This window comes from Elephantulus edwardii, unplaced genomic scaffold (assembly GCF_000299155.1).
Source record: "Elephantulus edwardii isolate Elephantulus edwardi_28Jun2011 unplaced genomic scaffold, EleEdw1.0 scaffold00020, whole genome shotgun sequence".
Classification (NCBI taxonomy): Eukaryota; Metazoa; Chordata; class Mammalia; order Macroscelidea; family Macroscelididae; genus Elephantulus; species Elephantulus edwardii.
Genome location: NW_006399770.1, coordinates 245,051 through 269,234, shown reverse-complemented (window position 1 = coordinate 269,234; position 24,184 = coordinate 245,051). Strand labels below are relative to the sequence as shown.

At 35.4% G+C, this 24,184-nt stretch overlaps 1 protein-coding gene across 1 annotated transcript; it reads right to left on the bottom strand.

The window, feature by feature from the left end:
- KIAA1107 (KIAA1107 ortholog) lies at window positions 1-21,900 on the bottom strand. Its single transcript, XM_006882402.1, has 8 exons — window positions 21,772-21,900; window positions 20,800-20,929; window positions 18,351-18,412; window positions 13,563-14,268; window positions 13,062-13,146; window positions 12,150-12,289; window positions 1,735-4,044; window positions 1-470 (listed from the first exon to the last, which is right to left on the bottom strand). Exons 1-8 carry the CDS (start codon window positions 21,898-21,900, stop codon window positions 1-3), a joined length of 4,032 nt encoding a protein of 1,343 aa, XP_006882464.1.
- Window positions 21,901-24,184: the final 2,284 nt, after the last annotated feature.

The window sequence follows — 24,184 nt, the reverse complement described above, 5'->3', positions numbered from 1 at the left end:
TTAATGCTGAGTTTCCAGTTCCAGAATTGTCCATTCCCCTTGGGGTGAACAATCTTCAGAGGAAAAACTCGCCATGGTAATGCTTGCGGAGGAATCATCCAGTGGAGATGTAATCTCACTCCATCTGTTCAAAGTGTCAACATGTGCTTTACCCTGAGGTTTTGAGCTGTCTCGTGCTAAAAGTAATGTCTGATTAATTAGATACTGTGCTAAATTTAAATCTTCAGGAACAGAACTTGTAATATTCAAGTTTGAATCCTCTTCCGAGAGCAGCTGCTTTAGTAGTGTCCAATCCTGTTTTGCAAAGTGCTGGCTATCTTCAAAATCTATGTTCATAAAGTGTGATTTTGACTCCACTTTCTGTTCGAAAGCTTCTATTACATCCATCTCATATATTGGAGAGAGGGCTTTTGAAGGCCGATGATCATACATGCAGGTTTGTGCCACAGTGTCACAATCATCTATGTCTCCTGAAATAATTCATAATACTACACAATGTAAAAATTGCACATGTTGTTACCCCTCAGAGTTCTGTAGACCAATATCAACACAACAGAACAGTGATAATTCAAAAAAACATAGAATGGGGAAAATAACATTTATACAAAACTGATGAGATTCTTAAGTCAATTCTTTTTCTATGTAAGAAAACAAAAAAATCAACTCAAGGGTATTTTTAGCAGCAAAATCATATTGGCATCTAACAATTCTCCATATTTTAACTTGAAAACTTGTGATACAGAAAACAACATAAATCATTTAAACAGAAACACAGAATGCACACATATATAAAATTCACTAGAATATAAACTTAAAAGGGGAAAAGGTGCAGTTATTTTATGGTGACTTTTAAAGTAAGTCATTTTCAAAAGGAAGAATAAATACATTTTGTCTAAAGGCTTATCCGAATATTGCACATGCAAAGGAGGATGCAGGCAAGGACAAAAAAAATGAAAAGTACAACTTGTGGAGATCTCCCTATTCTCTTTTATTTTGCTGAACAGGGACTATCGATCACTATCAGCCACTATTGTATATTTTAAATTTGGGTATTTGTTTCAAGTTACTGCAATAAGGAAGACAAACACATGAAACAATTAGACAGGAAATCATCAAAACACATGCAATATGCCTGGGATTTTTAACAGATAACCACTGTTCCTAAATATAATCTCTTTAATGACATTTCTCATTTTAACTTGAAAATTTTAGAATATAATTATAGTGCTCCTGAAAGTCTCAATCATTGTAAAATGTATATAAATTTTAAGTTAATTTAGCTGTTAAAATAGTTCAGTGCTTTTAGTTCCATATTCCCATAGTTATTGCACAGCCCTCTTAGACATATACTAGCATAGTTCCTAAATCATATTCAATGAATAATAAAATTTCTAATAGTCAAGAATTTCTATGTTAGACAAAAACTAAATAGCAAACTAAGTAGTCTTAAAAATTCCTTCACGTAAAATCTTTTAGATTAGCTTTGTTTCATAGACAACCAAAATTTTTTTACTAGGTATTAAATCTTCACCCAGCTTTTAAGTGAACAATAAAGAACAACATTTAGTTAATTTCCATATTCTTAAGAAATGTAATTTTTCATTTAAAATTTGAACCTGCTGCTTAAGAAATTACCCAACCTGCCTAAAATATATGATTCAGGGCTAGATACAACTTCAAAATTCTATAAAATCATTTTCTTATGGATTTAGAATTTCTATTTCTGTACATTACCTGCAGGTAAAGCAATATTGGCTTTTTCAGTAGCTGTGGGATGGCTCTCTTTCACTTGACCTTCCTGAGGCAGAACTTGGCTCTGATAGGAGTCTATAGATTTTGTAGAGTTGTTCTTTGGTATGTCAGAATTGGGTTCTTTTTGATGAAGCTCCAAATGGCATGGTCTTTCTTGATTTTTTGTATCACTGTCTAGAAATTTGCTATGTTGCTCAAAGTCATTATTTGCATCACCTCCCCTGTTTACTTTTGATTCTTCTGAAAGCAGTGTTCTGCCTCCTTTGGACAGAACATTGAAGCCGAGATTTTTTCCTGAGGCAATGGTACTCTGTTGATCTTTTCTTGAAGAATAAATGCTACTAGGACCCAAGAAAGTGTTTTGACTTTTATATAAACTATTGCCTTTATCTGGTTTACATTCTAAATTGCAATTTTCACTTTCTTTCAAGTTACTAGAATAGCAGTTCCTTCCATGATGTTCATGAGAAATGCCATCAAAGACATCAGATGGTGAAAGAGAGTCTATTGAAAGCTGCAAGGGTGTGTGAACTTCCCCTTCATCAGATCCTATCTCTTCACATTCATCTACTGAAAGTAAAACTGATCTTTTAAATTTTTTAGTTAATGAAAATCCATGACTTTCATTATCTGTTGCATCTTCAAAAGCTAAATTAATTATTCCCTGAAACTGCTGAGGAGTTTGGTTAGATGTAGAGAAGCTTTCTGCAAGAATTTCTGCTTCAGACCTTTCATCTTCTGTTTCATCTGCTGAAGAAGAAATTTGATCTATTTCCTGAGCACACTGAATACTGCCTCTCAGAGCATTTTCTTTCTCCCTGGGGTGGACCACTGTAGAACGAGACCAAACCTCTGCCCTTTTCCTAGGAATCTCATCATCACTTGTAGAATTAACTTGGAAAAGGTCACTACTATTTTGCTTTTTCATTTTAACTTCAATTCTTAGATTACTGTCATATATTTTTAATTCTTCAGGAGTACTCGTATCACTGCTACTTCTTCCAAGAAAATCATGGCACACCATAGTGCCACACTTAGAAATGCCTCTGTCATTGGACCCGTCATCATCTTGAGACCCTCCAGCATCATAGTCTTCAGATCGGGGCTTTATGTCATCAGAGGATGTGGTAGCACTGCCAGTATCAGATTCAGGACTCTCTCTCTGATGCAGAATGCTGGTACTCAAACTCCAAGGCCCCATGAATGGCACTTCTAGAGTTTCATGGCTCTCTGGAGTTTCTATGGTTTCCATTTCTTTAGGAGAATTTTTCCTCAATATTTGTCCTGAAAAACATTTAGAGGAAACATCTGAATCTGCACATTTGTCTTTATATGTAGCAGAGTCATCAGACAAGTGACTAGGAATTGCCAATCCTTCTACATGAATATTGCATTTTCTGTCATCTTGAACAGAATTTAAAGTTTTATTTGTCCTTTCAGGAACAGAAGGTAAAACATCTTTCACACATATAATAGATGAATTTTGGCTTTGATCTTTTCTCTCCATTTGGTTCTCCCGGTCTGATGTTAAAGAGGTTTGTTCTTTATTTGTTGTCTCTAAATTACAAGTTAGATTAGAGTTCAAGGAGTTTTCATTGGGATTTGAAATCTTGGGTTTTAGGACAATAGTGTTATGACATTTTATATCCATGCTATCACTTTCATCAAAATGATAATGTATTTTAGTAGCATGGCAATTATCTTCTGCTTTGTGATTAGGTAATTTGGCTTCATTTTTATCTGAACAAATCTGTTTTGATTCCAGTGTATGATTTACTGATTTATCCGGGTTTGAAATATTTTTGCCTTCCATGACCACTTTATCTTTTTCTTTATTGTTAAATGGCTTTTGTGGGCCAGGTGTGCATGAAGGGTGGGTTGCTTCTGTACCACTGACTTCAGGTGTAAACTTATTTAGAGGTGCATGAAACTTCTGTTCAGAAGCACTACCCTTATCATGTGTATCATGATGCATACTGTTTTTGGTTGATGAGTCACTTTTCACAGGTTTTTGAGAGGACTGAGTCTTCAAAGTAACCTGTCCTGGAAGCATTTTCTGTTTTGCATCTTTAGTATTCAAAGTTTCTCCTTTCTTTGACTGCATTAGGCTTTTAGGCATTGCCACCATTTTTCCATTAGCCTTAGACAAAGTTGTGTGGTCCTGCTTGGCAGATTTTTTCTTCGGTATTTGTTTATCTGTAACTGCACTGCGGTCTGACTTCATCACACTGTCTTCAGACTGCCTTGAAGAGACTGAAGATTTTAGAGAATTTGGTGACTCTCCTTGAGACCCTAAAAAAGAAAGTTTAAAGATAACAATATACACTCCAAATTTTAAATTTAGTATTTGCTTTTAAATTACTTAAGAAAAAGTAAAAATTAATAAATTAATGACAGTAAGATCTCTATGATCAAATGAATAATCATAGATTAGAGTTTAATGAAAAGATAATAAAGAGTGATTGTGGTGCAGTGGTTAAGTGCTGGACTGTTAAAAAAAGCTTACAAAAGCTCAGCAGGAGAAATATCGCAATCTGCTTCTATAAAGATTATACACCTGGAAATCCCATTGATCAGTTCTACTCTATTTTACAGGGTTTTTATGAGGCAAAATTGACTTGAAGACAATAGGTTGGGATGTGATAAAGTTTTAAAAAGGAAAAATTTTTTACTAAAATCCATATGGGACTAACTGAAGTTTGAAATTGCATTTCACATACTTTGAGCATGCTGTCCTCCGGAGGAACCAGTCCTTAGAGAAGGACATCATGCTTATAAAAGCGGAGGGTCAGCAGAGGAGATAAAGACCCTGGATGAGACAGACTGACAGTGTGATAATGGGGTCAGGGATGCCAGAGACATGAGGTTGACTCAGTATGCGGAAAGGTAAAGAGTCACTGTTCATATTGTTACTATGAGTTGTAGACAACTCAACAGCACGCAAAACTGAAGTTGAAGAAAATGAAAGCAAGTCTGCAAGAACCAAGTAAGGCTTTGAGACTAGCCCATCTGAATTTAAAAACATCTCAAGAATAGGTTTGAAGCACTGAACACTAATGACTGGAGACCAGAAGATCTGTGGATGATTAATATCAAAGATGTAATCCTTGAAGAAAGCAAAAGTCCTTACAAAGACAAAGAAGAAAGAAAAGACCGAAGTGGATGTTAGAAGAGATTCTGAAAATTGCATGAGTGTGTTAAGAAGTCAAAACAAAGGAAGAAATGGTGAAGTAAAAGAGACAAATAGAAGATTTCAAAGGGAAGCTCAAGAAAACAAAGCAAAGTATTATAATAGAAGGTGCAAAGAGCTGAAGACAGGAAATAAAAAGGAAAGAACTTGCTCAGCATTTCTCAAGCTGAAAGAGCGGAAAAATAAATTCAAGCCTCCAGTTACAATACTGAGAAATGGCAAAATCTTGATAATTATCCAGGAAACAGCAAAAGAAGATGGAGGTACTTCTACTTTGTCTTCCAGGGTTTCTTGGAGTTGGAATGGACTGTAAAACAGTGAGTATGTGTCCTTGGGAAGAAGTTGTAAATTTCTTTCATTTTTTCTTTCTCTCTCAAACATGATTTTTTTAAATAAAATTTTTATTTTATACTGGCTTGTTGTTATGTGTTGTCGAGTCATCTGCGACTCATAGCAACCCTATGTACAACAGCCTGAAAACCTGCTCTATCCTGTGCCAATCTCACTGTCTCCAACACACCTACCTCCATTACCCCAGTCACTAAATCAATCCATCTCATCCAGGGTCTTCCTCTCCTGCGCTGTTCCTCCACCCTCCCAAGCATGACATCTTTCTCCAAGGACTGGTCCCTCCTTGCAACACATCCGAAATGTGTCAGACGAAGCTTCAGAATCTTTATCTCCAAGGAGCAGCCTGGTTTCACCCTCTCCTGGATGAACCTGTTTGTTTTCTTAGCAGTCCGTGGTACATTCAATACTCTTCTCAAACACCACAGCTGAAAGGCATCAATTCTCCTTCTATCCTCCCTAGTCACTGTCCAAATCTCCGACGCATAGCAAGTGACTGCAAAGATTATGGCCTGTATCAGATGCACCTTAGTCTTCAGAGTGACACCACTGCTCTTCAGTACTTTGAAAAAGTCTCTAATAGCAGACTTTCCCATCATGATACATCTTTTAATTTCCTGGCTGCTGGTGCCAAGAATGTAGATGGTGGTGCCAAGCAAACTAAAGCTGTTAATCTCAGTCTCTTCACCATCCAGTGTGATGCTGCCAGTTGGCCCAGTGGTGAAAATCTTTGTCTTCTGGCTATTGAGCCTCAATCCATATTGAAAGCTGCCATCCTTGACCTTCTGTAGCCGTCCTGGAAGCAAGTGCTTCAGGTCCTCCTCAGTTTCAGCAAGCGGGGTTCTGTCAGCTGTGTAACACTGATTGTTGATGAATATTCCACCAATCCTGATGCCACATTTCTCTTCATACCGCCCTGCATTCCAGATAATCTGTCAAAACACCTGAACTCGCTCAGCACTTCTTAAGCTTAAGGAATTGAAGAACAAATTCAAACCTCGAGCTGCTATACTTAAGGATGTTTTGGGCAAAATAGTAAATAATCCAGGAAGTAGTAAAAGAAGACAGAAAGAGTATACAGAGTCACTGTACCAAAAGGAATTGGTGGGCACAGAAGAATTTCATGAAAAATCATATGAGCAAGAGCCTATGGTGATGAAGGAAGAAGATCAAGCTGCTTTGAAGGAACTGGCAAAAAAGAAGGCTCCAGGAATTGATGGTATACCAATTGATGTATTTCAACTAACAGATGCTGCCCTGAATGTGTAGTCAGAACAAGGAAACACTGCATGGTTCAAAACTGGGAAGGGTGTACACCAGGGATGTATTCTATACTGGCTTATTTACCATAAAAAAAAGAAGAAGAAGAAGAAGATAGAAGGAATACACAGAGTCAATGTACCAAAATGATCTACAAGGAAGTATTTCTGGAAGTAGCATATGGTTGGGAACCAATGGTGGTGAGGGAAGAAATTCAAGGTATTGTAAAAAAATAAGGTCCCAGGAATCAATGTGATATCAACTGACATGTTTCGACTAAAAGATGCAGCCCTGGATGTGCTCACCAGCGTGCGCCAGGAAATCTGGAAGACAGCTACTTGGACAACTGACTGGAAGAGATCCATATTGGTTCCCATTTTCAAGAAAGTTGATCCAAAAGAATGTGGAAATTATGGAACAATGTCATTAGGAGTAACACATGCAAGCAAAACATTGCTGAAGATCATCTAAAAAAACTAGAATAAGACATCAACAGAGAGCTCCTAGAAGTTCAAGCTGGGTTTAGAAGATGTCGTGGCACAATGATATCACTGCTAATGTCTGATGGATCTTGGCTGAAAGCAAAGAATACCAAAAGGATAGAAATTTATATTTCATTGACTATGCAAAAGCATTTGACTGTGTGGATAATAACAAACTATGGCTAATACTGTGAAGAATGATAATTCAGAACACTTAATTGTGCTTATACAAAATATATACCTATACCAAGAAGCTTCTGTATGAACAAACAAGGGAACACTGCATGCTGCATGGCTTACATCAAGAAAGGCATGTGTGTAAGGGCTGTATCCTCTCTCTATACCTTTTCAATCTGTATGCCAAAGAAATAATTTGAGAAGCTGGAATCTATGGTATCAAGATCACAGGAAAACTCATCAACAGCCTGCATAATGCAGATGACACAACCTTGCTTCCTGAAAGTGAGGAGGACTTGAAATACTTGTTGCAGAAGATCCAAGACTACAGCCATAAATATGGATTACATGTCAACATCAAGAAAACAAAGACTGATAAAACAATGCAAAGCAAGCAAATAAATAAACAACAAAACAAAGACTGCACTACTGGGCCAGTAGGCAACACCATAATACATACAGAAAAATTGAAGTTGTCAATGATTTAATTTTGCTCAGATCGACAACTGACACTATCAGTACCAGCAGTCAAGAAATCCAAAGATTTATTGCACTGAGAAAGTCTGCTATCAGGGACGTCTCCAAAATACTGAAAAACAATTATATCAGCTTAAAGACTAAAGTGTGACTGATTCAAGCCATGGTCTTTTCCATCACATACTACACATGTGAGAGCTGGACAATGCATAAGGATGAAAGAAAAAAGACTGATGCCTTTGAGTTGTGGTGTTGAAAAAGAGAGAATAGTGCTGAGTGTTCCATGGACTGCCAAAAGAACAAATACATATATCTTGGAGAAAGTACAGTCAAAGTACTCCTTGGAGGCAAGGATGGTAATGCTTCTTCTTACACAACTGGGGTGTATTGTCAGGAGAAGCTATGTCTTGGCAAAGGACATCCTGATTGGAAAGATCAGTGAAAGAGAGAAAACCTCTGAATGAGATGGATTGACAACAGTGGCTGCAGCAATGGGATCAAGTATATCAGAGATAAGGATGACACAGGATAGGAAAGGGTACAGATCTGTTGTTCATATGGTGACTATGAGCTGTACTGGATCTGACAGTACTGAACAAAAACAACAGCATTCCAAAGTCCTAATAAAAATTATTTACTAAGTCCTAGTAAAAAGTCCTGGTCTTTTTACAGGATCTCTCTTCCTTAAGTAAGGACCCTTGCCAGAACTGAATTTACATAAATACATGGGGTTTAAAAAGATTGATTTTCCTATCCCAAAAAAGAAAGAAGGGTCTTCTTCTCTACTGGACATAGGTGATCAATTCAGCAGAGTAATAGGATATAAGATCAACATATAAAAATCAATTGGACTTCTCTACAGGGACAAAGAGAAATGGAGCTAAGAAAACAAATACCCATCACAACAGCTAGTCACAAGATTAAATACTTGGTAGTAAATCTAACTAGAAACACAAAAGACTTTTACAAAGAAAATTACAAAACATTGTTGTTGTTATGTGCCATCGAGTCGTTTCCGACTCATAGCGACCCTATGCACAACAGCTCTAAACCCTGCTCTATCCTGCGCCAACCGCACCGCCTCTGACACACCCATCCCGATTACCCCAGTGACTGAATCAATCCATCTCATAGAGCGTCTTCCCCTCCTGCGCCATCCCTCCACCCTCCCAAGCATGATGTCCCTCTCCAAGGACCCGTCCCTCCTGGCAACATGTCCAAAGTATGTCAGACGAAGCCCCAGAATCCTTGCCTCCAAGGAGCAGCTTGGTTTAATCCTCTCCAAGATGGATCTGTTTGTTACTTTAAGAAATAAAGAGAGACCTGGAGAAATGAAAGAATATACCATGCTCGTGGATAGGAAGACTTGATATCATGTAAATAACAATTCTACTGAAGGCAATCTACAAGTTCAAAGCAATCCCAATAAACATACCAATTCCATTCTTCAATGAGATGGAAAAGGCAATTTCCAATTTTATCTGGAATGGAAAGACAGCCTGAGTAAGTAAAGCACTCCTGAAAAAGAGGAACAAGGTAGGAGGCATCTCACTCCTTGATCTCAAATCCTACTACACAGCCATGGTGGTCAAGACAGCATGGGACTGGTTTAGTGACAGACATATAGATCAATGTCATACAATTGAAAACTCAGAAATCAGCCCATCGACCTATGGGCAATTGCTTTTTGACAAGGAGATGAAATAAGTTAAGTGGGGAAATGACAGCCTCTTTAACAAATGATGTTGGTGAATTGGAAAACCGTCTGTAGAAAACTCAAGCAAGATCCACACCTCACACTATGAGCAAAAACCAACTCAAGACAGGTCAGAGACCTAGAAGTAAAACCAAAGACTATAAAATTCATCAGAGAAAAGCTTGGAAGAACTCTACAAGTCCTAATCCACAGGATGAACAGTCTTCTAAGCATCATGAAAAAACCTAAAACCAGGAGAGAATAAAATAGATGAGTGAGACCTTTTTGTTTTGTTTTGTTTAAATTATTGTGTACCGTCAAATTGGAGGTCGGAATGGCACATAAATGAGATCTAAGAATCAAGTATCTAAGCACATAAAAAACCTTCTTGAACAGGGTAAAAAGGAAAGCCACAGTCTGGGAAAATATTTGGTAATGACATGTCTGATAAGGGACTCATATTTAAAATTTGTGGAATACTACAGAACCTCAACCAAAAAAAAAAAAAGACTACAACTCAATCACAAAATGGGTACAGGATATAAGTAGACCACCAACGAAGACATACAGATGGTAAACAAAGACATGAAGAAATGTTCAGAATCCCTAGCTATAAGAGAGATTTTAACCAAAATAACTTTGAAATATCATCTCACCCCAGCAACAATAGCAAAATTCAACAGGGCCACAAACAACAAATGCTGGCAAGGTTGTTGAGAGAATGGATTCACTGCTGGTGGGAGTGTAAAATGGTTCAATGCCATGGAAGGTCGTCTGGTGCTTTCTCAAAAAGTTGGAAATAGAAACACCATTCCCAGAAATTCCACTACTTGGGATATACCTAAAGAAACCAGAGCTGTCACCCAAACATATATATGTACACCCATGATTATTGCTGCATTTTTCACAAAAGCAAAGAAATGAAAGTAACCCAAGTGCCTATCAACAAATGGACAGAAAAACTATGGTGTATTCATGCATTGGAATACTACGCAACACTGAAAAACAAGGAACTCATAAAACATTATACAACATGGGTGACCTTGGAGGACATTATGCTTAGTGAAATATCTCAGTCATAAAAGGACAAGTACTGTTTAACACCACTGTTATAAAGCCAAACTTTCACAGGGACTTAGGTACAAACTAGGAAAAGAGGGGATATATGATGAACACTGCATTGCAACAGATGAAGGAAAGAACTTAAGAGGAGTATGATTAAGCATTATTTGTATAATAACAGTCCAGAATAAGAGGTGCACTGCAAAGTGGACTGGAGGAGTGGAGGAGCGGATGGAAGAAATTGTGCAACAATGAATGTTTAAAAAAACAGTGAACTGGGAGAGGGAGAAGACAAGGTAAGGAAGGAAAATGTGCAACAATGAATGAATGAAAATCCAACTTTTCTGTAAACTTTTGTTAAAATCACAGTAAGAAAATAAAAATTAAACAGTTATAGTTTTTAAATCTAATAATAAAGAAAATGAAATTATTTTTGGTAATAAGTTCACTGTTATTGTAGCTCATTAAGGTTGCTGCAGGTTCCATCGAAGCAATTCCAACTCATACTGAACCCATGCTATAGAGTAGATCTACTCCATAGAGTTTTCTTAGCTGTAACATTTATGGGAGCAGATTGTCATGCCCTCAATACCCCTGGGTGGATTCAGAACCAAGTTTTCCATTAGTGCCTGTGTTCTTAACTTGTGTACCCTGAGTGCTTTCATTAAGGACAACTTAGATGTGCAGAGGGAACAGAAACTGATGACTGAGGGAAAGAGGATTAATTTTGAGATTCTACTTGTTTACATTAAAGTACTAGACATGATATTTTGGCATTCAAATCTCACGATAATTACAATATTTAAATGCTTAATTTTTAGCTCAATTGCCTTCTGTCTTATTTTTAACAGACTTTTAGGTTTTCCTAGTCCAACTAAAACTTTGTTTATAGGATTTCAAAAACTGCACTTACATATATGAATGCTCTGAATAAATTTGTGTTTAGTAATATATAATCTGATCAGTACATTTTTTCACTCTTAAAACATAATAGAACAATAGGAATGGTATAGCTGTTGGGGGAAAATTCCCCCTCCTTATTATAGTTTTCTAGAGAACACCGCCATTATCTTTCTTTCTTTCTTTTAAAATAAAAAGCTCTTTAGTGTTAGCTTTGCAAATTCCTGTGGTCAATGAAACCAAGAACAGGCATGATAAATAAAAATGAAAAAGCCAGAAATGAAAAGGAGCTAATGACTCTCTCAAATTGGACACTACAATCACTTTCAAGAGAATAAAAACAATCAAACTCAGTCTACCAACACCAAAATATTTGTCTGAAAATTAATATAAAATCTTATTTCTAATGCATCTAGTTCCTGTCTGCTTTTGAGTTTCCATCACAGATGCAATAATAAAGTTCTTTGCGCTTTCTGTCTGCCTGTTGGTGGCAGCCAAGATTGAATAGGGGAATAAAAAATTACTGAACATGTAAACCATTCCCTCTGCAAGAGGATGAGAAATGTTCAGAAACACTTGCCTCCTGGTGAGTTGCTTTTTAAAAACTTTTAGTTCAAAACCTCTTAAGTCAGAATTGAGATTCTTAAATTTGCTGTTTTAAAAAAAATCTTCTATATTATGAAATCTAAAATTAGGAGAACCAAATTAGATTTTGTTTTCTTACTACTGAAGCTTCAAATCAGACTTTTTAAAACTCAATTTAAGCATGCTATATTCATGATATCCAGTGTTATTTAATTTTTACCTTGGTTTTTAGCAAGATTAGACGAGGTGGTCTTTGTCCTGTGCTGAGCTGTAGCAGATCCACTGCCATTTCCTCTTTTCTTCAGAATTGCCTGTGGTACTGGATCACTAGGTCCTTTGCCAAGACCCTTCTTTAACCCACTAAGAAAATGGATTTATATTCAATATTACATTGAAAATCCCAATCAAAGGCCCATACATAAACATTTTTTTTTCTCAAAAGAAAAAAATGAATTTTCTGAAAGCAGAAATATTATGAGTGCATAAGTCTTCACTGCCATCGAGTCAGAACCAACTCACAGCTGACATTCCAGTGGGTTTTGAGGCTGTAAATGGCACAGGGGGAATTCCCCATCTTTCTCCCACAAAGCCGCTGGTGGATTCAAAACTCCAGAGAGGCATGGCCTCTGGGTTAGCAGTGCAAACAATTATGGATTAGGCCATCAGTGCTCCCGACGTAAGTCTTTAGGTTTATAAATTTAGAAATCAAGTTTGAGAAAGAAATAATCAAGCACCACAAGGGTAATTTAGGGTATTTTAACTTTTTTTAATATAAATCTACATTGTCGTTGTTGCTGTTGTTGCGTGCCCTCGAGTGGGGACTGACCCAAGGCTGACCCTCCGTCGAGTTTTCCGAGGTAGTTAATCACAGGGAGGAGAGGCCTTATCTTTTCCCCCAATGAGCAACTGGCGGATTTGAGTATGTCTTTGGGATTGTAGTGCAGCTTCTTGCCACTAGGCCACCAGTGCTCTCCAAAGACATTATTTTTCAAAAGAAAAGTTTTTAAAATACATTTTTATTTTTACAGAAGAAAAAATACAGAAGACTTTTAAAAATTTTAGCAAAAGTTAGGATATATATTTTTTTCCAGAGAAAGCTAACATAGAGGTAAAACACTGAAGGTTCACCTACCTGTTGTCCATGTTGATTTCTTGTTCATGAATGCTTTTTTTATTGGTAGTTCCATTGGTAACCCTTGAAACAGGTCGAGATTTTACTGGTATAAATTTAAGAAAAAAATAAGTCACAAGATAGAACATATTAAATATATAAATTCATTGATCAGGCAATGTAACAAAATTAAATGCAAAAAGGACTGGGGAATGGGAGAGTTAAGTAATTGTGGAACAATGAATGAATATTAAAAATAGAAAAGAGAAAAGGAGGGGAGGGAGGGAAAGGGGGTAAAATGTCCAACAAAGAGTGAATGAAAATCTAACTTCTTTGTAAACTTTCATTAAAATCACAAAATAAAATTTTATTTAAAAAGTTAAATGTTCAAATGAGGAGAATTCTTTTCCTTGGTAAGCATGAAGTAAATACTCTGTGCATTTAAAAAAAATTCCATACAGATTCATTTTCTATGAACTTTAGTTACCAGCAGCTATTAAAAATTATAGTGTTAAAACCCACCTACAGTGTTAGTGCTGACACTCTGCACGTTAGTTTTCACTGTCTGTCCTTGGGAGTCACAAAAAGACAGTTTATTATCTGATGGCTTTTCTTCTATTGATCCATTTTCTTTTGGTTCATCAAGAGAGCAAGCAGAAATCAGTAACTCCATACTTGAATTGGTAGATTTGCTGGAAAGTCCTGTGATGCTAAGGACTGGAGACTCTATCCCTGTTATTTTCTTCAAGGGCTTTGCTTTAGCATGTGCATTTAAGCTTCCAGAGAGGACCTTGGGTCTGGCACCTGCAATCTGTCCTTTCTGACTTTTCACTCCTTTTCCATTTAAAGAATTCCTTGGGTCAAATGCTGCGGCTGCCCCTTCCACAACTTGTCTAGGAGACATGTTTTCAGACTTTGCATTAGCAGCACTGTTTTCTGGTTTGGGCCTAATTACGGCTCTGGCCTTCCCAGAAACATTTTTTCCCCCAGTTTTCAAGTCTTTTGTAATTGTAGATGCTATTTTTGTACCACTCTTTTCCTTTAAATCATTGTGCTTCAAAGTTTTATTTATAGTATTTCTGTTAGTACTTGATGAATGTCCAGAAGCACCTAATCCATCAGATTTCATCTTTCGATGAGTAGAAGGATAACTCCAACACTCCTTCTTGTTATTTTCCCTGCAAGAATTGTTTTTTGTAACACAGGACTCAGATGCTTGTCTCCTTTGCTATAGAAAAGGAAAAAAAAAAACAAAACAAAACCAATTTGTAACTTGACTAGAGTTTTTTAGGAATTACTGACCATTTTTAGGCCTTTGATATAAAATGTTTAAATAACCTAGTGTTACAAAGAGGAAAAAATTAGCAAAATTCATGTTATGATTGAGGGTTACCTGAGTGAAGTGGTCTTTACAGGGGAATTTAGCCTGTTTCACTTTAATAAAATATGAAATACAGCTTAAAATGTTTACTTAAGAGTTATCTATATTTACAAAGTAATGATAGAGATTAATACCTAAAGAAGTCAATTGCATTTGGAGAATGATAATAATGTCCAGTAGTGTTTGAAGGCTTTTAAACCCTTGTTACATATCATCTCATTTAAACCTTACAAATCTATGAGATCGCTCTTACTTGACAGGCATTATGATTTTTTTTATTACCAAAAATTGTCTCTTCAACTCTACCACAGTTGAATTCCTGATTAATTCCAGAGATTTTATCATTAAATATTTTATCCTTCTGGGTAGAATTGTTTAATTACCAGAGTCTTCATTAAAAACAAAACACTCCTGTGGAACATAATATATTATATCTGAAAAGTGTGGCTTAGTAGCATAGTACTAATTGTCTGAAGGAAATGAAGGAAAGGGTTAGATTAAAAAAAGGAAAAATAGTAGGGCACTGAAGACAAACGCAACTACATCATCTTGCTTAGAGCCAACCTTCACATAAAAGGGTACAACAACACAGAAGGCTGGTAAAGATTTAAGAATATATTTTTAAGACTTATATTAAGACATTCTTTATGTAAATACCTCCCCTCGCTCCCTCCCTCTCCTGCCCTTTGCAAAGCTGTATGGGATTTTAGAGGTTAGCGCAGACCCTGTGCTGTCTTCATCTGTGTAACATTTACAAAATTCAAGTGGGCTTTGGCCTTCATTTTCTGTTTTCTCAATCAAATATAGTTCAAAAAAAGGACCAAACTGTCAATATGTAAACCCAGGCTGACGACGTCTTTGGAATCTATTTCTCACTCTTAAAAATGAATGATTCTGACTTTATCTTTTAATCTATCTATATTTAAGTATCCTGCTATGGCTAAAATCTATACCATGTATTTGTTAACTAAATTTCTTTAGAAAATTCACATTAACATACCACATACATAGCCAGTGCCTGATTTAATATCTAAAGTTTGCATATATTCCTTATATGCCACAGCCTCCTCCTGGGAAGTCACTACAGGTTACTGACAAAAACAAAGAAGAAAATAGCTGCCTTCAAAAGCCTGTCTCTTAGGCATTCTTTCAGATGGTAACATTTTTACCATTTTAGTAACTTCCTTTTTAAACATTTTAGAAAAATGTAAACACAATCAGAAGAAGAAGTAATGGAATAATAAATACCAAAATGCAAACTATACAGTTTTTACAATTTCAACTCATGGCCAATAATTGTGTTTCATATTTATCTCATTTTATTTTTAAACAAATTACAGACATAGAATTTTATCCATAAGTATTTCAGTACCATTACCCTTAACTCTTTTTTCTCTTTCTTATTGCATTTTCTCCTATGTCTGGAAGAGCACATATCTCTCTTTGGAAAATGCATTTATTCATGCATATTTACTGAGTACTTATTCATACCAGGATAATTGTACATGTTATTACACCTTCATAACGATCTTTCCCAGTGTTATAATTCTATTTTATAGATAATCAAACTAATATTTATGTGATTTAGGTGTCTTGTCCAGGATGAATTACAGATAACAAAGGGACAGACATGATTTGACCCCAGCTCTTCTGATGCTATGTGTAGTGTGTAGGGAGTTTCATGGCTAATTCAAAGAATGAGCTTCACTGGTAGTTGAAATACACCAGCAGCTTCTCAGGAGAAAGATAAGCATTCTCCTGTGATTTATAGTCTCAGAAGCCCACCTGGAGGCTCAGCTATACATTGATTCCAACTTGACAGCAATGAATTTTTGAGTAGGAATGAAAATCTACTCTTTTGTTTCCTTCTTATTGTTGTTAATAATACAAACCCCTGGACAACCTCAACATAATAAGGATAAAGAAAGGGCTATGAGACTAACAAACAAAAAATGTAAGCCCAGAAAAGAAAAAATTTTCATTTAGTCCCACTTGCTATAAGCAATGGTACTAAACTAGACATTTTTGCTGTAAGCTATGTTAGTATCTATCTAGTAACCTGATAACAGTTAGCAGAAAAGGAAAAAGGAAGGCAGAAAGGCCAGTAGCTAGAGATCAATTAGTATTTCCTAAAGTATAATTATTAGAACTATACAATAAAGGTGGGGGGGAGGGTAATCATGCTTTATGTTTATAAAATGTGGGGAAGATCTGGGTAGAGCAGAATATATATGGTGTTCTTTATTGTACTGCTTATCAGAGCTTTTTAAGTGCTAAAGCATACTATTAGTTTCAGGAGACACTATAACATGCAGCGTTTCTCAAAATTCAACTAAACTTCTTGTTATATCAATAACTGGCCCTTAGCTGTGGGTATTCAGAGGCTATATAGACAAAGGAGGACATTTGTCCATCTTTCTCTCTAGGAGCTGCTGATGGATTCAAACCAAGGCACCTATGAGTCGGCAGTGCAACTCTTTACTATGTAACTAGACTACACAGCCCCTGGAAAGTGGGATACAGAATCTTCTTTTCTCTGAAAAACAGCTGACCCCTATATGTTGTTAATTGTTGTTGTGTGCTGGCAAGTTGTAAATGACCCATAGCTGACCCTCCAGCAGGTTTTTTAGAGGCAGTAATCACACAGGAGGAGACTGCCCATCCTTCTCTTGTGGCGGAGATAGTGGATTCAAACCTTCATGATTGCAGCATACTGCCAATGCAAATGGCAGTGTGGGTGAAAGATGACAATTTCCACCCATGTGATTTACTGCCTCTGAAAACCCACTGGAGAGTCAGCTACAGGTTGGTTATGACTTAGTGGTACACAACAAGAAATGTTAGAACAAGTATTGTTGAATATTAGTTGGGCAAATCTTAGGAGTTTAGTGGCAAAAACTTACAGTGTCCCACTGCTTCTCATCCACAACTAGAACTCTACCCCTACCTTAAGCCTTAAAAGCTCTCAGTTTATGCCTGGAGTTTTCTGGGTTCTGAGCTAATAGCTGATGAGGGGCAAAAAATTCATTAACTCATTTTGCAAGGGCAGTGTGTTCTTTGCATTCCAACTATATCTTTCAAAGTATGTCTCTATTATAATACGTGGACTAAACACCAAAGCAAATCCACTACCAATGAGTCAATTCTGACGGCTACAACTCTTCATTGGTTCTTTACAGAAGAATGGTGCCCATTCTTCTCCCTTAGAAAGGCTTGTGAATTTGACCAACCAACCCTTGTGTTAGCAGCCTGGCACATACACCAGGCATAGCTTTCTAATTCATGGCCTAGGTTGGTTTAGTTTTAGGTATCAAACGTTACTCATTAAGTGAGCATCTGCAAATGAACTTGGAATTCTATCACTAAAAACACTTCTGAAAGAGGAAATGCATTTCAGGTTATAGCAAATATGCAAAGTAACTTCTAGAGTGTGGGAGTGGAAGTACTCTTAGTACTGCCTTTTCTAGATGAAAAACAATTAACTTAAATACAGAGAAAAATTGGAACAGCTAAACCTTTGCAAGAAGTAGGTTAATTAGAAAAGTGGACATTGAATTGGGTGTAGAATTCTAGATAATTTGTGATCCAATGGAATAGCTCCAGTATGTTAGCTGCCAAAAGAGTTTTCAAGGAAATGAAAAAGGTAGAAAATATTTCACTTCCTGTGCCAGCTGGATATAAAAATTCACAGCACTCAGAAATTTATAAAATGCTCACTTGATTAAAAAAGAGACAATCATCTTCATTAATAAACAACTTTAATCAATGAAATACTAAATTGTTTTCAGAACTTATTCTCAAGATTATATAAAATACAGTGTACATGCATGAAATACAATGTATGAATGATAAAAATGTTAATTAAAAAGAGCTATTCTCAAATAAAAAATAATAAAATCTACTTTATTTGGCACCTTTTGAATGTTTACCTGAGAACTAGTGAATACAGGCTTTTTGCCTAGTCTTCGATCATCACCTTTGTCAAATGCAGCTGTAGAAAGAAATAGTAATTTACTTTCACAGGAAGCATTATTTTCATCATCAACATTACACAGACAAAGGGAAGGGAGCACACTACTGGGGGGAAAAAAGGTACCTGTGTATGAAAATAACTTTAAAAAGATGAAGTCAACTTATTACAAATGAATAGTTCTCTAATATATTTTAGGAATTCTTTTTTTTCCCAAAAGAGACCTTTTAAGTCTCATTATCTGCTCTCTAAGGATTTTGTGTTATTAAAATGAATAAATGTGCTCCTTCACGAAGATAATTCACACATGTATACAAAAATAGAATATTTCCACATGTAAAATATTATGGATAATTGGTTTCGGTTAGTTTTTCAAATTAAAAAAATTTCTACATGGTGATAGATGTAGTATTTTACAAATTATTAACTATACAAACATACTAATCTCAAAACTTCTAAAAATACTTTGCTGAAATTAGCTACAGATATTTTCTGGTTTTCAATGTCCTAGTAAGAAGGGGAAAATGTTTTATTGAAAATAAAGCAAAAAACAATCCCCAAGCACACATTAGTTTCTTAGTATTTTACAAAAATAAATTTTTTAGGTTGTATTTAAATGGAAATTATTTGGGAACTCATTCTGATGTTCTTTATATAAGAATTTGAATGACATAAGGAAAATATACATGAATAATAGCATAAGAGCTATAAATCTAGTTCTTGTATTTCTTCTTTTTGAAGGAAATTCATATAGTACTTTAAAATATATTCTGAAGAAATGTATATATTTCTTTAGAACCTTTAGGTTATCTGACTTGTATTAAAGCATATTATTAAATTTTCTGTGATTCTTATTATGCAATTTCTAGCATCTCTTTATGAAAGTTCTGCTGGCAAGGCAGAATCCTGGAAATGGCATTATTAGGACTGATTCACAAAACATAAATGACTTTGTACGATAATATACAAGGGTAAATTAATACCAAATTTCTCCCAAAGACTAGTATCTTAATAAAAACACAAGACTATTCTAACAAAACCAACTTAGAGCAGTTATATGAAGTAATTATACATAAGTTATAGCTCATTATTATTTAACTCATTTAAGACTAAGAAATTATTATACTTCATACTGTAATAGATTGGGATGTTTTCTTGAGAATTGGGCTACTAGTATGTAACATACTGCTTTATAAGTGCACGTGTATGTCTGTGTATTTACATTCATTTTAATTTGAAATATACTTTGAAGAATAAAAATGACATTGCTTGATGCCCTTCTTAACTTTGAAATCCATAAAAAATAGAGAAAACAAAGTTTGTTACCAATCAGAAGTGGTGAACTGATACACTAAAAATTACAATCTGATTTCTTTACATTTTAGATTTTGTAATAGACAGTAATCTAACTACCAGCTAGAAATAATTATAAGGAAAATTTTCCAAATCCTTTTCAAGATACTAGTTGTTTTTTTAAAAAAAGAATTTCTTTGAGAAGTACTCATTAGTTCACATCTAGCTATACTATCATGCAATGTTCACTCATAAAGCAAGACAGAGAATATAGTCTTTTGACTACATTACAAAGAATTTAACATTATCTATGTTCGATCAATATCATGGTTTAATAATACAAAACCATAAACTTCATAAAATATAGCGTTCTCACTTAAAATATTTCTTAAAGTCTCCTTGCTGAATCTGCCAATAATTTTTCCTAAGATATCTGCTTTGCCACAAAAACAGTCATGAAGCCATTTTCAATTTCCCACCCTCAAAACTGTGTCTTAATATTTTGGAAGCAGAGATACTGCTGGGCAACATACATCTTTTATTTAATGGTAATGTTTCAAATAGTACATATTAAATGTCAGAGACCACTGTGCAGTTCCTGAGGAACACTCTGCAAGAGCACACAGCATATCACTGAACCAATCGATTGTGAAATAAATCAATCTAATCTAGGCAGAATTCACAAGAAATAGCAGCTCAGGCAAATGGTAGAAAAGCTTTACCGCAAAAATGTAGTTTCAAGAGGGAGAGAGAGTCTATTTGGTAAACTGTTCTATGTGTATTCTATTTCTTATACTTCTAATCTCTTTATATGAATGCTTTTAAGCAAATTAGGCTGGAGAATTTTTCCAATACTGAAATAGCATAAAATTTGAGATATATATCCAGAAATGAGTTTCATTATAAAATACAGAAAATTTCTGTTGTGAAACAGAAAAAAAAAATCTTGATTTCTTAAAACTGCCTAAACATACTATTACTAGATTCATTTAGCAACCTATTTTACTTAAAAGAAACACATAAATGTTGACATGACCTTTTACTAGATATTCTCAAAATAACTGTTGTCACAAAAATCATAATAGAAGAATAACAACATCTCAAGGCTAACATACCTCCTTGGATTTTCTGTTGATCATCTGTGCTCATCAGCTTCCAGCTTTCTGTGTGACGAACGGCATAGAAAGACTGTACCAGGAAGACCCACAGCTTATCACGCAGAGCCTGGATCTTGCACGTAAAGCCCTGTGTTCAGGCAACAAATCAGCAGCTGGTGAGAGCCACATTGTCATAGCAACCAGTCATTATTCCTTTCAGAATCTACTTACTCCTAAGCTAGATCAATGATGTCATCACTTAGATTTTAAGATCACTGGTTGTGTGTTATTTATGAATGCTTCTGCTTCACCAACATAATTTTATAGTCAAACATGAACCTAAATTTTCTCTTTTCAATCAAATGCTATTTTAAATCACCAGTGCCATTTAGCCATTTTGAAATCAACTATGACTTTACAAGGTCAAATACTCTATAGAATAGCAATAAATTTAATGAAATATTTGAATCATTCTTGTTAAATAAAATATGCCAACAATCTGCAACCATCTTATTAATTACTTTTGATTAACTGTACATAATGAGTAATCTTTTAATTTTACCTTTTCCCAGTCAATACCATGTTAAAATATATTTTTAGTGAAAATTATAAAAGGAACTAAGAATATATTATAAAAAGACTAATGAGTTATGTTTTAAAATATAAATATCATATTCAGAAAATTTAAGATAGTGACAAGGTAAGAATATTAGTAATGCTATGATCATTACTATTGCTAAGTAGCAAAATACATTTATAATACACAAGCCCAACTACCAAATTCTTAACTTTCATAATGAGTTCATTCTGTGGTAAATGGAATTATGAGAATTTTGTGCTAAGAAAAATTTCAAGCATGCATAAAACAGCATAAGACTCATGTATCCCTCTATTAGCTTCATGATCCTGAGCATTTCTATGCAATATATTTAAAAACCTCAAAACAACTCAAATAATGCATATTTTTGTGACTCTTATTGTATCCAGTACCATTTCTTTTGTATTTTCAGAGTTCAGTAATGTGTCCAGAGCCATAAGAAGAGAGCAGCTATTTTCAGTGGTAATATTTTCTTCAATTGCTTTTAAAACTTTGTCCAACAGATCAGCAGTGCTGCTCATTGCTTGTGACTATAAAATACAGAAAATTTATATTTAACAAGAACATATACGCAAAATGGCTAAGAATGTGACAGTCTGCCATAATAGTGACCTTTTTATCTTAACTGGCTATATTGAACTCAACCAAAAATTGCATTCCCTTTCCTTTGTTAAAAATACACCCATTATTAAGAGTCAAAACAACCCTAGTAAAAGAAAATAAACATTAGTAAATAAAGTTCTATTTTCAATGGCAAATGTTAGAGAAAGTGTGTCCCCTGGAAGATCTACTTTTGAATGAGTGACCAAAATAAAACAACTATGAGATTATTATCTCACCCCAGTAAGGACACCAAATTCAACATAACAGCAAACAACAAATGCTGGTGAGGTTGTGGAGAAACTAGAACCTTTGTTCATTGCTCGTGGGAGCGTAAAATGGTGCAACCACTATGGAAGGTTGTATGGCACTTTCTCAAAAAGTTGCAAATAGAAATAGCAAACGGGGGGAGGGGGGCGGGGAGAGGGGTGCAACAATGAATGAATGGAATTCCAAAATCTCTGTAGATGTTCATTGAAATGAAAAATAAAGAAATTAATAAAAAAAAGAAATAGCATTTGACCCAGCAATTCTACTACTGTGAATATACCCCAAAGAAACCATAACTGCTGCTCAAGCAGATATATGCACACCCATGTTTATTGTGACATTGTTCATAATAGCAAAGAGTTGGAAACAACCTCAGAGCTCATCCACAAATGGACAGAGAAGTTCTGGTATATTCACACAATGGAATACTATGATGCATTGAAAAACAAGGAACTCAGGAAATAGCATACAAAATGGGTAATCCTGGAGGACATTATGTTGAGTGAAATATCTCAGTCACAAAGGACAAATACTGCATAGTGCCACTGTTTTAAAATGGGACTGACATCAGGGTTGGGGGGAGACTGAGAAAAGTGGGTTCAATAATGTATACTGCATTGAAACAGATGAGTGAGAGAACTGTTTAAAAGGGTTATGTGATTAGGTATTATTGTCATGACTAGAGTCCAGAAAGAAGGCTGCACAGTGGAGTGGACTTGGGAAAAGGGATTGTATAACAATGAAAGAATTTCTCTTTTCTTTTTTATTTTATTATTTTTGTGTGCGTGTGCCGTCAAATCAGATCTGACAGGTATAGGAGGAGATTTTCCCTCCTTCCCCAGCAGAGCATCTGGTGGATTTGAACTGTTTGCCTCTGGGATTATAGTTGCAGCTCCTTGCCACTAGGCCACCAGAGCTCCCCTAGAATTTTTCTTTTCAAAGAGAAGTGCGAACTGGGGGGGTGGGCGGGGGGGGCGGCACAGGGAGAAAAGTTCAACAATGAATGAATGGAAATCCAATGTCTCTGTAAATTTTCATGAAAATTAATAATAATTAAAAATTATTTTTTAAAAACGTGACCAAAACAATAGTTTTATGACTTTGGTTTCTGAACTGTAGCATATACTCATAGAGGGGCAGAGTTGGCCCGAGTTACACTGTGCCTCGCCAGGGTATTCACACCTGTCTGTCCTTATTTCCTTCCCTTGTGAGCCAAAAAATCCTACCTATCGCTTCTCTAAATGCTACGCAAACATGCCATCTGCTATGGGATTTATTTAAATCATACTAATTCAGCAGAAGGCAGTGAATCTAAAGACTCTTACATAATTAAAATCACAAAGATTTATAATTAAATATGGAATATCATTTTAATCATCGTACCTGTAACAGAAGAGCAAAATTTTCACTCTGAATTATCTGGGAGAAGTGTACCACCATGAATGTAATACATTCTTCTTGGAGCTGAGATGCCATGGCCAGTGCCGCTTCTGTCCACTTCACTCTGGGTAGACTGATGAGTAATCTGTCACTTTCCATCAGAAGTAAAGCAGCATTCTTAACATTCTTGAAATATTTTAAATATGGGAAGAAGAAGATAGTATTACTGCTCATAAAATAATTTTCTACACAAGCATTTCGGTTTCTTTGTGAGTCATCTGGAAAAAAGTATTATCTTTGTCATTAAGTTTTACATTTAACAATTTGTTCATTCTGAATTACTCAAAAGGGCAAACTACAAACTGTAAAGACCCAAGTTACAGTGTGATTTTTGTCACTTCCGAATTAAATTTTTGTGCTTATAAACATCATTCATAAATGCAGGACTATTTGGACATTACTTATTTTCTGACTACAAAACACATTCTTTTTTTGTTTTTTATTACACTTTATTATGTCAGATGCGTGAGGGCTTTGGGGGACAGTGGGGTGCAC